The sequence below is a fragment of the Rhincodon typus genome, chromosome 4, assembly GCF_021869965.1.
Source record: "Rhincodon typus isolate 14 chromosome 4, sRhiTyp1.1, whole genome shotgun sequence".
Classification (NCBI taxonomy): domain Eukaryota; kingdom Metazoa; phylum Chordata; class Chondrichthyes; order Orectolobiformes; family Rhincodontidae; genus Rhincodon; species Rhincodon typus.
Window position 1 is genome coordinate 3,158,528 of NC_063335.1, and position 16,440 is coordinate 3,174,967.

At 41.1% G+C, this 16,440-nt stretch overlaps 1 protein-coding gene across 1 annotated transcript in view; it reads right to left on the minus strand.

Annotated features, from left to right (window-relative positions):
* Positions 1 to 16,440, minus strand: part of LOC109921548 (regulator of G-protein signaling 22-like) — a 104,936-nt gene that overhangs the window by 69,144 nt on the left and 19,352 nt on the right. Inside the window, exons 3-7 of the mRNA XM_048595621.1 lie at positions 14,110 to 14,195; positions 11,687 to 11,852; positions 10,583 to 10,736; positions 7,874 to 8,588; positions 2,934 to 3,095 (exon numbers count right to left, since the gene is read on the minus strand). Of these exons, the coding sequence (XP_048451578.1) occupies positions 2,934 to 3,095; positions 7,874 to 8,588; positions 10,583 to 10,736; positions 11,687 to 11,852; positions 14,110 to 14,195 (1,283 nt within the window). The remainder of the gene's footprint in view (positions 1 to 2,933; positions 3,096 to 7,873; positions 8,589 to 10,582; positions 10,737 to 11,686; positions 11,853 to 14,109; positions 14,196 to 16,440) is intronic.

A 16,440-nucleotide genomic window follows, 5' to 3' on the forward strand; every position in this document is an offset into this window, starting at 1 on the left:
AATTATTACATAAAAATGTATTTGTGGAAATTCAAGTACGGTAGAATTTCCTAGAATTCATGGAAATTCTAATAGCCATTTACTTATTTTCCCCTTTGCAGGGTGTGACTGTTTATTGTTTGAGTTGGAACATTTATTCATCCTCCAATAATGTGAAAAGTACAGAAGACTCAAAATATATTTTTCAAAATCAAACTTGGAAAATCCTGAGTTCTTATCATGATTTATTTTAAATGCTGCTTTTTTAATTATTTTCAAGTTTGCCCATCACAGAACTGTAGCTAATTGAGTTCTGCAACAATCAACAATATATCTAACCAACTGGCAGCGACATGACCAAATGGTCTCCTTTTTGTATTATAAATGTTCTATGATTAATCAAAGCTCAAAATTTCTTGATTATAGCTTTAGTTAATACATAGACTGTACACAATATATAATGTTATTGCACAGTGTTTGCAAAATAGGCCATTTAGCATATCAATTCTGGTCTTACTTTTGGTTATATGGTTTCTTGCCAGCTCCAGATAAAATCAATTTCACTTGCTCTGCTGTCTAACTCATTTCCTGTAGTCTTACAATTCTTTTATCTCTAAGTGTTTATCAAATTCTGTTGGGCACCATCGTCTCTAATCTATCCATGTAAATGAAGTCCTTCACCTCTGGAACCATTCTTGTAAATATTTTCTGCATTCTATCTAAATACTTAACTTTCTCCATAAGTTGTAGCCACCAGAACTGAATACAATACAACAGTTGAGGCTGAATGGAGTGTATTATAAAGCTTCATCTTAACTTTTTTGCTTTTGTACTATACACCTTGATTGGTCTACAACTCCATATGATGTTTTAACCACTTTCTCAAGCACTTCAATGATGTATGCACATATATCATAAATTTCTCTATCCCTGCAGACATATCACTTAGTTTCAAAAAACAAAGAACTGTGGATGCTGGAAATCTGGAACAAAAGCAGAAATTGCTGGAGAAACTCAGCAAGCCTGGCAGCACCTGTGAAGAGAAAGCAGAGTCAAAGTTCTGAAGAGGGGTCACTGGACCCAAAATGTTGACACTGCTTTCTTTTCATTGATGCTGCCAAACCAGCTGAGTTTATCCGGCAATTTCTGTTTTTATTAAAACCTTCGTTTCCACTGTCTCTACTCTCCTTCCTGACAAAATATATTACTTTAGACTTTCCTGCATCAAATTTCATGCTCCATATATTATCGTTCCACCAGCGTATATCCTCTTGAAGCCTATCACCATTATCCTCAGATCACAATTTTTCCTGGTCTTGTATCCACTGCAAGTTTTGAAATTGCAGCCCAAGTTATTAATATGTAGCAAGAAAAGTAGTAGTTATAGTATCATCCCTGTTGTATAAGTCTTGGTGCTCAGCATGGAATAAGTTTTCACCCACAATCCACTTTAAGAATCTGCAGGGTCTGCAGATTACTTATTGTGGTGGAGGAAACCACTCACTTCTAACAAGAATGGACTTTTGTATTGAACAAGACATAGTTAATCATGTCTGCAACTGGTTGCACATAACATTGATACACATTGTTACAGAGACCATGAGGAGAATCTGGATGTTAGGTTTTACTCCTTTGCGATCCTGTGCTGTTCTCCTCCAGCACCGCACCCCATCTCACTCAGTCCATGTATCAACATCCTTGTGGCATTCCTAAATATCAGGTATTTCAGTCTCTTACACAACTCCTTTTTCCAGTCCACAAAACACCCATTCACTTCAGATCTGTGCTGCCACTGTCCCTTTTGTTATGTAGGAGTAGGCCATTTGAGTCTGCTCCATCATTCAATATAATCACATCTGATCATTCAACTCAGTACCCTGTTCCTGCTTTCTCCTTACATACTCTCTTCTGCAAGGAAAGCAATCCCAGCTTCTCCATCTATCCATATGGCTTATGAAGCTTTTTGCATCCTCTTCCACACCTTCTCCCATCAGTTTGACCTTGCCTCACCTTCAAGCAGTTTGGGAAGAGTGTCATCATACTTAACCCAACTCATTCACCAGCATTATGTGGTTTCCCAATACATGTGAAGTGTCCTGAGGCTGTCAACCAAGTGGTGAGGTAATTGAAAAGGAATAAGTGTTGGGTTCCCATTTTTGGTCATTCTTTACAATCAGTTCAAACAATTGATTTTAATTAATGCCTCTGAACCTACTGCAAACCAATGCCAGTCATGGCACTGTACTTATCACACCTGCATTTTCAGTTTGCCAGTTTCTAAATTGAACAGATGTCCTAGTTTTTAGGCAGAAGGAGAAAGTGATATATTCACCAACCAATTATCTATCTTCTTTACAGTGATAGTATGCTTTCATTTTTATCTCTGCTCTTACTTTCAGCTCCCACGCTCTCTAAATCACTATTCCAAGTCTCAGTTCCTGCACTTTCTAAATCACCGCTCTGACCCTTAGCTCCTACTCCTTAAAACACTGCTCTGACTCTCAGTTCCTACTCTTTAAAACACTGCTGACTCTTGGTTCCTACTCTCTAAATCACCACTCTGAATCTCGGTTCCTACTTTCTCAAACACTGCTCTGACTCTTGGTTCCTACTTTCTCAAACACTGCTCTGACTCTCGGTTCCTACTCTCTAAATCACTACTCTGATACCCGCGCTCTCCAAATCACACTAACAAAATAAGAGGTAAATGACTGGGAACAGAACAAAGACAAATTTCTTCCATCAAAGTGTTGTATGTGTTTGGAATTCTTTGTAACAGAGGTCATGGATGCTCAATCATTGAGTATACTCAAGTCAGAGGTCAATAAATTTTTCAATGCAAAGTGAAATAACGTAAATGTTGTAGTGCAGTTGAGGACGAAGACCAGGCATGATCTTCTTGAATGGCTTGAAGTATAGGTCCAATATTTTATATTCTAATTTTCTATACTCACCAATATTGAAGTAGAGGTATCACTATATTTGACTGTATCTGACACAAATTTTCTAAAGTCCAATTTGAGACAAATAACAGATGCAGCTTTGCACGCGTTTCTGCATTCAGGTAGAATTCACCACTGCTACACAAATAACGATTCCTGATGAGGTTCAGGTAGCTTTAAAACAAAGATAAAGAACAAAAATACAATCAATACTTTTTATGGAAGAAAGCAAAGCCTCGAAAATAATTTGATAAATGAGTTGAATGAAGAGCCAGGAATTCTACCACAGAAAGCCGAGTCCCATGGGACACGACGTATCTTCACCAGAAGTGGAAGCCAGGGAGGCATTCTTCTGGTGACCTGGCCTCTTGGGGTACTGGTCGAATCACAGGACCAGTAGGTCAGTAGCTTCAGCAACCTGATCATTAGCAGTGGACAGTGGAGAGGCTAAAACCTCAAGGAAACTGCAATTCTATGACTAAGGCACACTCAAAGAGGGATAAAGTGAGGTTAGAGGTCACCAGGACCTAGCTGGAGACTGGAAGACCTCCAGGGATTAACATGAGGGTGGGAAATCCAAAGTATACAGCCATCACCACTGCTGGCAGGGCAGCAATTCCTGCATTTCTTTTGGGGTGGGAATCATTCCCTTTTCTTAAATAGGAGGCCACATCTTAGTGCCTTGGGAAAGTCATCATTTTAGAATAGAATGGCAGTTAACATGAAGGTCCTAATTATGCATGAGATGTTCTCTTCTGGTGGTGGCAAACACCTCTGCTCATTTCCTGCTGATGTTAAATGGACTAGCCTATAGTTAACAGGAGTGTCGTTGCACACTTTCTTGAATAATGGTGTCACATTTGCCACTTCCCAAACCTTTGGCACTTTCCCAAACCAAGCATCAAGGGAAGATTGAAAAATTATACATGAACTTTTGCTATCTCCATTCCCATTTCATTTGGTGACCTGTAATAAAAGTTACCCAAAAGACATATTCACTTTCACCACAGCCAGCTTTTTCAGTTTCTCCTGCCTATCAATTTCTACCTATCAATAACCACTCCCATCCCTACCACTACCAATTTTTTTTTGTTGGCAACTTCTTCATTGATATGCAACTTCTTTGGGTTGATACAAGTAATGATTAAATACTCTAGTCTGGTTCTGCATCTTCGTCTTTGTTCTAAATACACCCTACCTCACTTTTCATTAGCCACTTACTACTTTCAAGCCATTTGAAGATTTTTTTGATTCCTTTTAATGTTAACTGCCATTCTATTCTAATTTTCTCTTTGCCAGTCAAATACTAATCTACACTTCTTCATTCAACATTGCGCATTTTTTCTCACTTGAAGAATTCATGTGATATCCATCATATCCCTTTTTTTTGATTCATTATAATCTCTATCTCCTTCATTATCCAAGGTTTGGTTCCCTTACCTTTTGACCCTGTTGGAATAAAGCTAGCCTGTATCGAAGAAAGGTCATCTAGTTACACTACACATTTTCCTAGCAACCTTTAATTCCATTTTGCCTCTTATTTATTTGAAGTCAATTCTGTTCCAACTTAGAAGTCCTACTTTGGATTTATGCTTTCTCTACTCTTCCAGGTTCTTGCCTGTTTTAACCCTTTATTTTTCCAGGCTATTTTAGGATAATTGAAGCCCTATACATATAAAGCCATAGTTCTTAAAATGTTCTGCAATTTAATTATCAATCTGCTCCGTTCTCTTCTTTCCATTATTTGATGGTCTTAAGTATATATCTAGCAGTGTTATTGCTCCTCTATTGCTCTGTAATCTGATTCTTTGAATTCTCAAGTACCTTAGTCCACTCTTCTACCACAGTTATATTTTGATCCTGTTTGTCTCTTCCAGTCCTTGAACTAAATCTCCTCTCTACTGCTCCACTGTGGTGTCTCCACCAATTTCAAACCAGTTTTAACTCTCAGCTGCAGAACCAGTTAAAGTGCTAATGAGGAAACTGATCTCAACTCTACTGAAGCATGACTTGTTCATCTTGTCCAGATCTCTCCTCTTCTGTAACAAGAATCTAAATCCATTCCTTCCGCACCATTTTTCCAGTAAAAATTTTAACCAGTGTTATCTCAATGCTGTTTTACTGACAGGGCATGATTTGCAAATAATCCAGAAATTAATTTCTTTCAGATCCTGCTTTTTAATTTCTATGTCAGATTCTGAAACTTCATCTGGAAAGCCACAAACCTTTTCCAGGCTATTTTAGTTTCAATATAGACCACAACTACTGGTTGTCCCTTCCAAATTATTTTATATCCATTCAGTAATGTTGTTCCATTGATTTGTAATAAATCTGGTTATACTAACTGTGTCCTCAAGAGATGATTCACATAATTATGGCATGGAGTGAAGTTCCAAGCCCTGACAAAGGCAGGAGAGGAGGGCAATCAACCTGTACCTCCTCCAATCTTGTGTATTGCATTCATTGCACCCAATGTGGCTTACTCTACATTGGAGAAACCAAACGCAGACTGGCTTTGCAGAACAACTCTGGTCCATATGCAAGCATGACCCTAACCTTCCCATAGTTGGTCATTTTAACACAACATCCTGCTCGCATGCCCACGTGTCTGTCCTCAGCATGCTGCAATGCTCCGGCGAATCACAGTGCAAACTGCAGGAACAACATCTCACCTTCAGACTAGGCACTTTACAACTTCTACACTTAATATTGAGTTCAGCATCTTCAGATTGTGAACTCACTCCCGTTTCTTCCCTTTCTTTTAGGTTTACTTGTTACATTCTCTGTCACCATGTTCTCTCTCCCCTCACCCTACTCCAGTGGGACTATCTGTTCTTTCCAGTCTGGCAGTTGGACACGCCATTGTTCTGCCATTCTGATCACTTAATCTACACGATCAGCAGCCTTTTCCCCCCAGCACTCCACCAGCTCTCACTATTGTATAAATGCTGCCCCCTCCACACTTCACATTAGCTCTGATGAAGACCCATCTGGACTCGAAACATTAGCTTGTTCTCTCTCCATTTTTGCTGCCTGACTTGCTGTGATTTACATCATTTTTTGTTTTCATACCTGAACAAGCAAGTCAGCTTCAAGTCTTTGCGGCTCTCACTGGCCAACAAATCATGCAGAGAACCTGAATCTAGTGCCAGCATTTATTCAAAGATCACATAAAATCTGGTAAGATGATGCTCCCACAACTTTCAGCTGGTAACCATCCTTCTCTCACCTCCCAAGAAAGTTCCTAAACAGCAAGCCTCTGGCCATTTTTCTCTCTGCAGCCTCATCCTCAAATCTCACCCTCAATTACACTCACCATACACTTGCCTACTTGTTGTCATTTCTCAGTTATCTCAAGTCTTTACCCTCCATGCTCAGAAGCCAATTATCACCTCATACTCCTGACATACTGACTTTTCTCATTGTGGGAGGACAGCTCACAACTTAGAGGCTGCAACTTAAAAAGAGGAATATGGTCATGGCCACTCCGACTTCAATGGAATGGGAGTTTCTGGAAATTGGCAGGGTAATCCTAGTCAAGGTCATTGTTGATGTAGAGATAGGGCAGCCCCAAGACAGGCCAAAATCAACAAGGTCTTGTCATTAGACTGGGAATCAGTAAGTGGACATAGTGAGACATCATTCAGATATTTCTGGAGTCTCTAATAGACAGACAATCTGCTGCAAGTTAGGAAAAAAAAATCATGTGCTTCTGAGATAACAAGGTGTAGAGCTGGATGAACACAGCAGGCCAAGCAGCATCAGAGGAGCAGGAAAGGTGACGTTTCGGGTTTGGGCCCTTCTTCATTTTTCTGAAGAAGGGTCCAGACCCGAAACGTCAGCTTTCCTGCTCCTCGGCCTGCTGTGTTCATAGATTCATAGAATCCCTACAGTGTGGAAACAGGCCCTTCGGCCCAACAAGTCCACACCGACCCTTGGAGCATCCCACCCAGACCCATCCCCCTATAACCCACACACCCCTGGCAATTTAGCATGGCCAATCCACCTAGCCTGCACATCTTTGGACTGTGGGAGGAAACCAGAGCACCCAGTAGAAACCCACGCAGACACGGGGAGAATGTGCAAACTCTGCACAGACAGTCGCCTGAGGCTGGAATCAAACCCGGGTCCCTGGCACTGTGAGGTTGCTGTGCTAACCATTGAACCACCGTGCCGTCCCTATTCATTCAACTGTACACTTGTTATCTCAGATTCTCCAGCATTGGCAGTTCCTACTATCTCTGAATCATGTGCTTCTGGTTGTGCATATCAACAGATTTCTTTGAGATTAAAAAGCTACAATTATTGCAGCAGGGATTTCAAAGTTCATTGATTGACTGACGGTTTAGAAAGGTTATTAAAGGATTTGATCTGAGTGGCAGTTTGTTCATTCCTTAAAGGGATTAACCTCTTGAGGAGAATTAAAAATTTTCAACTGGAGTTTCTTTATTATCAAGCTTTTGAATGACAGTATGTTAGATGTTTACCTTCTCTCATGTTCAAATAACTCCTGAGGTCTGACTCATGGTGGATACCGGATGAGTGGTGATGCAGGTGGCATGGAGGTAAGACAGCCTTCTGAGGGAGGCGGTGGGGGTGGTGGGAGGGGGTATGGGGGTTGCATGCGTGGCATGAATTGGCATGGAAGCTATGGGGGTGGGATGGCAGGGGTGGTATGAATGAGGGCTAGGGGTCCTAACAGCATCTGAAATAACCTGGACAAAGTCCCTGAGAGCTGAAGAAGATCTTCTAACCAGTCCACAGTGGCACTCGCTCACTTTCATGGACACCTATGCCCTGCTTCCTAAGTTGTTGGGCCTGACTCCATTCGAAATGTATCCCTATGAAGTGAATTTGCATACAACATGGTACTTTTTACCAAGACAGGTCTAGCACACCTGTCTCAATTTCAAAAATCATGTCTGTGTTTGCAAATTGAACCTTTGACTAACCTTTGTCTCTTTTTGTCATCCTCGATAATTTTTAATCTTTCAATATCCATCCACAGCCACCAGTACTTCTCGCCAGCTGTTCCCTGGAGAAACTTCTTGAACTTTTCAATTCCCTTTCTGTTCTTTAAATTATAATGATGATGTGGTGTAGCATAGCAGACATGTCTAATATCATCATCTTCACTGGAAGAATCAGTTTCTATACTTTCCTCTTCCACACCTTTCGTTAAACCTTGAGAAGTTGTACTGTTACTCTCTTCTGATGATGCGTCCCCATTCTGCTCAGAACCTTTTAAAACAGTTGACGTTGGCACCACATGAGTGTCAATCACTGGATTCTTGTTCAAAGGAGGTTCTGTTTCATCAGGTTTAGAAGGGAGTTTGGTCTCTGAGCTTTCTGTTGTTCCACTAACTATACTAACTTCTTCCTCTTGGATTTCTATTGAATTTTCAGTGCTGTATTGATCTTCATTTTCTTCAGTTTCAATCTCAGACCTCGCTGTCAGAAAAATTGTTGCTGGTGCCTGCAAAGGGTACTCAGGAACAAATTCAAATAATTCATTATCCACAACCTGTGGCTTGTTATGTCCAGCAGTGCACTGATCATGATCAGTTTCGAAATGTGTTTTATTCGAGTGCTGTCTGCTAGTTTTATTTCTAACTGGCAACATTCCAGCTTCAACGCTCATCATAACATCATGCAAGAGTGAAAAATCTGAAAAAAATTTGATTTTAAGAAATATAATTCCCCCACAGAAAAAAGGCAATGATTTTGTGGCAAAATCAAGATATATAACTCAAATTCAAGGCTGATATCATCTGGTCGAGAAACAGATGTTGACATACAGACATATGATATAGCAGTAGAGGTGGCTCATTCAGCCCCTCATGCCTGCTCCACTATTCAATAAAATCACGGCCAATCTGTTTGTGTTTCAAAGCCCACCTTCCTATCTACCCTCCAGAACCTTTGATTTTCTAGCCAATCAAGAATCTATCTATCTATAATCTTAAAACTATTCAATGATCTTGTTCCCATGACCCTATGAGTCAGAGAATTCCAAAGTTGCACATACCTTTGACAGAAAAAAATCCTCTCATCTCTGTCCTACAATGGGTGACCCTTAATTTTTAAATTGCACCCCCTATTTCTAGAATGACCATCAAACGGGAAACATCCTTTCCACATACACCTCATGAAATCCAATCAGGACTTTATATATTTTAAACAGGTCATCCCTCAACTATGCTAAACTCCAGTAGAAACTAGCCCAGTCTGTCTAACTTCTTCACAAGACAACCTGTTCATTTCAGGTATCAGTTGAGTAAACTTTTTCTGAATGACCTCAATTAATTTACCTCCTTCCATAAATAAGACTAAAACTGCACATAGTATTCGAGAGTGCTCAGTATATCCGGAGCATAACATCTTCACTTTTATGTTCAATTTCTCTCATAATAAAAGATGGCATTCAATTAGCTTTCTAAATTATATGCTGTATCTGCATGCGAGTTTTTTGTGACTCATGCTCTAGAACACCTAGATCCCTCTGCACTTCAGATCTCCACATTCCATCTTCATTAAGTAATACACTGCTTTCTCATTCTTTCTATCAACGTGAACAACTTCCTATTTTTCCCACATTATACTCCATCTACTAGATTTTTAATCATGTAATCAACCTACTACATCCTCCTCACAACATTATTTATCCACAATTAACTCTCCATTCTCATTCTGTACAGAACCAACACTCACTTTACTCACACATTTCCTTTTTAAATACCTGTTTTTACATTCCTAACTAGCGTCCACTCATACTCTTAATTTATTCATCCTGATTAATATTTCAATCACTCTCTGCCATTCTTCATTTTCTGACCAATGATCTGACCTTTCAAGTATGCAGTTTTATCCTTTTCCAATGAACAGTACAGTATCCAGGCAAAAACCGTTAGCTCATTAAATAAAAGCCAAAAGTTCTGAGGAAGGGTCACCGGACCCGAAATGCTAACTCTGATTTTTTCTTCACAGATGCTGCCAAACCTGCTGAGCTTTTCCAGTAACTTCCGTTTTTGTTCCATCCTTAGCTCATTGACAGTTCACTGCAAAGGGCATGCAATTTCTGCAAGCCTGCTTGCAGGTTCTTTTACAGTTTATAAGTTCGAAGTTAAATTCTAATGTTAAATATGATTTGAATTTGAAATGTACAGGTCAACATTTTATCCAAAGATTTCTTATCTCACTAAATTCCCAATGTTTGCACTCCAATGATGTGCTCCTTTTAAAAGCACTGTGTACCTCACCTTATTTTACACTATGTCTGGCTTTCTATGGCTTTTTATGATCCCAGCTCATGTTATTATTGTATTAGTCAGATCCCAGACTGAAATCTGGCTTGTTAACCTTTTATTTCATTTTAATAAAGTGGTCTCTAACTGAAAAATAAGCAGCTGCATCCATTAAATGATACCCAAAAAACTTCAAAAAATTTGAAGTTCTGAGGAAGGGTCACTGGACCCTTTGTTTTGTTTCAAAAAATTAAAGATGCAATATTATAACAAGCTGTTGTTAAAAATGAGTTAATGATTTATTAAATTGCCATGAAAATTATATAATTCACACTTCTGAATGGAAATTCGGTAAAGTTCTGTCTAAGAATGCTTATGTAACTCTTTTTGTCAAGGACCATGAAAATAGTGTCTTACTAGAGTCTTCATTTCTTAAAGTTTGCAAGGAAGCTCTTGGTGATGGTACAGGTGTCCCAGTCATAAACGTAGGCCTGTGGTCTGACTGGATGACAATCAGTGGAATTTCTTCTTTGGCCTCTGTGAACAACGCTTTAGTTTGGCTAACAGAAGCCTATCAAAGCAAATTTGTTATATTGTTAATTATTTAAAATTTATGCTCCACAGCATGTCAGTCGATTGTGCATTCAGTTAATTAAGAAAACAGCAGAACTGCATCTGAACAATGCATGTTGTAAGGATCTCTCTCTTTTTGTTTACCACTTTGTGAAATCTTAAAAGTTATTTGCACTCTGTTTCTTCACTCCAAATTTCAGTTCATCCTTCCTATCTGTCTGTTTATACTGACTGTTGCATTTTTTTTCTAAGTCATTAACTCTGGGACAGATACAAATTGCTCTGGACAATGATCTGGCTCAAGAGCATATGATAAAAAGAAGCTGATGCAGTAACTGCTCAGCATCAAGGTAATAGACAACCAGCAAACTGTAAAGTGCTCGACAACAAGGTGCAGAGCTGGATGAACACAGCAGGCTAAGCAGCATTACTGGAGCAGTCAGCCTGTTAAAACACATCAGTTCTTTGTTAAAGCAATTAGATCTTCATTAAGTGAAATCAGTTCTTTGTTAATGCAATCAGTTCTTTGTTAAGTTGTGAATCAATACACACAGCACAGCTTTTTACTGGGAAGAAGCAAAATGGCATATAAACTATTCTAATTTTTGAAGGCCCTTCTACCAACTATATAAACCCTCCACTATATACTAATGAGATACTTAATATTTTTAAATGCACTAGTCACAATCTTTAACTATATTAATATCTGAAATACATTCCTATTTTAAATTGAACCATTTACCTGAAAACTGAGATGTTACAAACTTAAATTTTCAAATTTAAACTTTACTTTCTCAATTTGTTTTACTCTATATCATGCTATCAGTGTAATATTAAACAATAAAAATACAGCCCTGCTGTTATTTTAATAGATTTAAAACAGAGGAAGACACAATGACACTACTGGTATAAAAGGCACTCTGTAATCTGACACCAGTTTGCCATTACCTGTCCAAGGCAGATGTACAATTCTTTCATGGCAAGTTCAGCTTTGTCTACCACTGTAGGGATGGTTTTTCTTTCTGATAGAACAACCCATGGATGGTATGCACTGTCTACACGTTGTGTACCGGGCCTAGTGTGGCAGTCTAACTGAGACAGCAATTTTGCAAGTCTGAAATTGATAATAGGAACAAAACCTCAGTCAAACTTATGTAAGATGAAGTCTACACAGAAGTGAGATTTTTAAAATATTTCATTCATGGGATGTAGCGTCAGCATTTTTTACCCATCCACAACCACATTATTACCACTATACCACCTCCTCCTCTTGAAAATGAACAGGCTTTATTAAACATAACTAAATGCAAGGGTTAGTAAGAGAGGACATCTTTTGGAACCCTCTGGACCTGGACTCCATGTGATCTGACATCAGTATGCTGTGGCTCCTTAGAAGCTCAGGAACTATTCTGATTCCTTTCTTTGTTTACCGTCCTGAGACCGAAAGATTTGGCTCCCTGGGTTACACACAGAAAATTACAGACTGATGACCATGATAAACAAACACGAGCCAGCAGTAAAAAGACACCACCAATATTCACTTGTCTCAATACACACAGACAATGAGGCCACCAGTTTGACTGGGACAAATTGACCATGCTGGGACAAGCAAACACCAGACATGCAAGGGAATTTCTGGAAGCCTAGTTCTCAACATGGGACTCCATTAACAAACTTGTAGAAATAGACCCCGTATACAGACCTGCTGCAAAAACAACAGAACCAGAAGCGACAGGACCATCACACCAGAGGATCATACAAATCCACAAGGAAGCAGAACACCAACACTTTGATTCGAGGCCGCACTGACAATGTTGCCTAGAAGGGTAACGAAACATCTGCACTCCACAGAACAACCGGCTCAGCGAGCTAATGAACAACTGCAGACTGAGTGAAGAGTTAGAAGATGTAAAGGGGGCCTTGAGAAAGTTCTTTTGGCAACAATCTGACCCCGATGTTTAGCTAAAATCAGACAGCTCCAGATACAAACCAGGCAGCAGCAGGCAAAAGTGGCTGCTGTCTTCAGATCCAGGGTGGATGACCCTGACCTTTCCAGAACAACATAATTGAAAACTCCCCTGCTCTGCAGCTCCTATGTGATGAGAAAATGCTGTCTGTGTGGTCAGACAAGACTAAGTCACAGGACAGGCTAAGGTTGAAAGGGTAGCAAGAAGTGATAAGGCACCACCCTCATCTACAAAGCTTAGGAGAAAGGGCAATAGCATGACACTCACAGGTCCATTACCTCTGATGGGGTTAAGACACCACTGGAAGAATTGTGATTAATAATGGTGTAAATACCAAACACCTCCTTATCACATCGAACATTTTTAAAACCTCACAACCAGAGTTAGAGAAAGATGGCATTAAGCAGGTCAACCTAGAACCAAAAGATTAAGACTCAAGATGGACCAAGACATTTAGTTCAAAGTTAGCTTTGAGAAGGTAAAAGTGAATGTTAGGAGGGTCTTAAGGTAAAAGAATATTGAATTTTGTGAAGTCCTAAATCACACAAGGCACTGCCGAAAGTGACAGTTTATTTGCAGAAAGGGTCTTTGGCTGTTACCAGCACAAAAGGGATGATGAGGGCACTATTTTGACTTTAAGTTTCAAGAGCCTCTTTCTGAAAGCACTCAAGCCAATAGTCTGTAATGCAGTGGACATTTACAAAATTGTCAATGGCCCAAGAGGGGTTGTTTACTTATTCTTATACAATTCATTAAGAAATGTGTGGTAACTTACACCAGGCAGCAATGACAGCTACGATAGTGCCTGCCAAAAGCCAGTTGCCCAGCTAGGAATGTGGACTGTCATGAGCTTGGTGCTGAGACGATGTGCCCTGATTCCCGGTTTAATTGTAACCATTTGGGTCACTGTTTCCACAAGTACCACAGTGGGTGCAGAATGGAGTGTGACAGTAACAGCCTGGTTTCTACTTCCTCTTGTACCAGTGAGGCCCAAACCAATCCAATTTGAACTTTTCAAAACATTTGTATTTGAGTTAAAAATCCTGTCAAAGAGCTAAAGACGTATTTTACTATTTTTTGCAAATTTTTTCTTCTTTGGAGCAAACAACAGAGCTTGAAACATTGCTATTAAGAGAAAGGAAAACCGACATGAAATCTTTCGCATTCCTCATACTGCATGGATAATAAAACACCCTTGGCAGATAATCCACAGTTGTACCACCATTGAAAGACCACAATTTTCAAGGTAGCTTTCTGTACACTTGTACAAACTAATTAATGTATACTTTAATAAATACTAACAAAGCACTCTCTGCAACAATTGAGAATATGACTGTCATAGTGGTACCAAAGGTAATTAGCAAAATAATAATCACTTGTAGGAAAAAAAATTGGAGATTTTACCTGTACTCAAAGTAACAGTCACTCTTAAGGAATGCTGAGAGTCTCTCATTTTTTATCCATGAAACGCCCTGCTCCTGGTCGAGGCACTAAAATTGATAAAATATTAAGTTATACACATCCTTATTGTTTTACTCTACTACAGTACTATTCTTCTGAAAAAAAATGGGAGGTACTTGTAAGGTCATTGTGGCTTGTAAACCCCAATCTGAAGAAAAAAGGGCAAGGCAAGGTAACATAAAGTCACCACAGTCCTAGAACACCATAGTTTATTAGAGGTAGATGTCTGGTGGTGGTTTAACCTTGGGGCCAACCTTAGGCAAGGGGCAAGGCCACGAAGGTGAGATCTTCACTGTGGCCTCAGCTGGTACAGGACTTGAAGTCATGTTATTGGTGCCATTCTGCTTTGCAAACTAGCTGTCCAGCCAACCAGCTAAGAAATATAGATTTTCACCCACTGAATTATTTAGTCGGCTTTAAACTGACAGGCAATTGTTGAGGAGTGATGAATAGTGAACACAATGTTCACCACATCGCAGTTTAAAAACCAAACTATATTTAGGTCTAATATACCTGAAGTTGGGCCCAGGTTTGCATTAACACTTTCCCCCTGTGCTTGCATAGAGCTGGGTAACTGACAAACAGTCAAGAAATTTCAGGTGAATTCCTCAAATGTGTTTCGTTCACCAACCAGTTGTCTGTTCTCAACACTGTTGACAGTAATGGTTCCTCTGGGAAGTACAGCCAGAATCACATAATAATGAGTGCAAGGGCAGAGGTGGAGAAATGAAATGCATTCAGGGTAATTTTGTATATTAACCGTGAACCTAACCCTCCCTCTACTGACCCCTTCTCCCGCTTCCAACACACCCCCTCCTCCTGGACACCACCCCAAGGCCTCCTACCCTCCCTCGACCTCTTCATCTCCAACTGCCGTCGAGACATCAATCGCCTCAACCTCTCTACCCCTCTCACCCACTCCAACCTCTCCCCTGCAGAACATGCAGCCCTCCGCTCCAATCCCAACTTCACCATAAAACCCGCGGACAAGGGAGGCGCAGTTGTAGTATGGCGCACTGACCTCTACATCGCCGAGGCCGGACGCCAACTCTCCGACACCTCCTCCTACTGCCCCCTTGATCATGACCCCACCCCTGAGCACCAAACCATCATCTCGCAAACCATCCACAACCTCATCACCTCAGGTGACCTCCCACCCACGGCCTCCAACCTCATCGTTCCCCAACCTCGCACTGCCCGCTTCTATCTCCTTCCCAAAATCCACAAACCTGAATGCCCTGGTCGACCCATTGTCTCCGCCTGCTCCTGCCCCACCGAACTGATCTCCAACTATCTAGACTCCATTTTCTCCCCCTTGGTCCAGGAACTCCCGACCTATGTCCGTGACACCACCCACGCCCTCCACCTCCTCCAGAACTTCCAATTCCCCGGTCCCCAACACCTCATCTTTACCATGGACGTCCAGTCCCTCTACACCTGCATTCCCCATGCAGATGGCCTTAAGGCCCTCCGCTTCTTCCTGTCCCGCAGGCCCGACCAGTCCCCCTCCACTGATACCCTCATCCGCTTAGCCGAACTCGTCCTCACACTCAACAACTTCTCTTTCAATTCCTCCCACTTCCTACAGACAAAGGGGGTAGCCATGGGTACCCGCATGGGCCCAAGCTACGCCTGCCTCTTTGTAGGTTACGTGGAACAATCCCTCTTCCGTACCTACACCGGCCCTAAACCCCACCTCTTCCTCCGTTACATTGATGACTGTATCGGTGCCGCCTCGTGCTCCCACGAGGAGCTCGAACAGTTCATACACTTCACTAACACCTTCCACCCCAACCTTAAGTTTACCTGGACCATCTCTAACACCTCTCTCCCCTTCCTGGACCTCTCTGTCTCCATATCGGGCAACCACCTGGAAACCGATATTCATTTCAAGCCCACCGACTCCCACAGCTACCTAGAATACTCCTCCTCCCACCCACCTTCCTGCAAAAATGCTATCCCCTATTCCCAATTCCTTCGCCTCCGCCGCATCTGCTCCCAGGATGAGGCATTCCACTCCCGTACATCTCAGTTGTCCTCGTTTTTCAAGGACCGTAACTTCCCCTCCTCGGTGGTCGAGAACGCCCTCAACCGTGTCTCCCACATCTCCCGCACCTCATCCCTCACACCCCGTCCACGCAATAAAAACCAAAAAAGAATCCCCCTCGTCCTCACGTACCACCCCACCAACCTCCGGATCCAACGCATCATCCTCCGACACTTCCGCCATCTGCAATCCGACCCCACCACCAAAGACATCTTTCCCTCCCCACC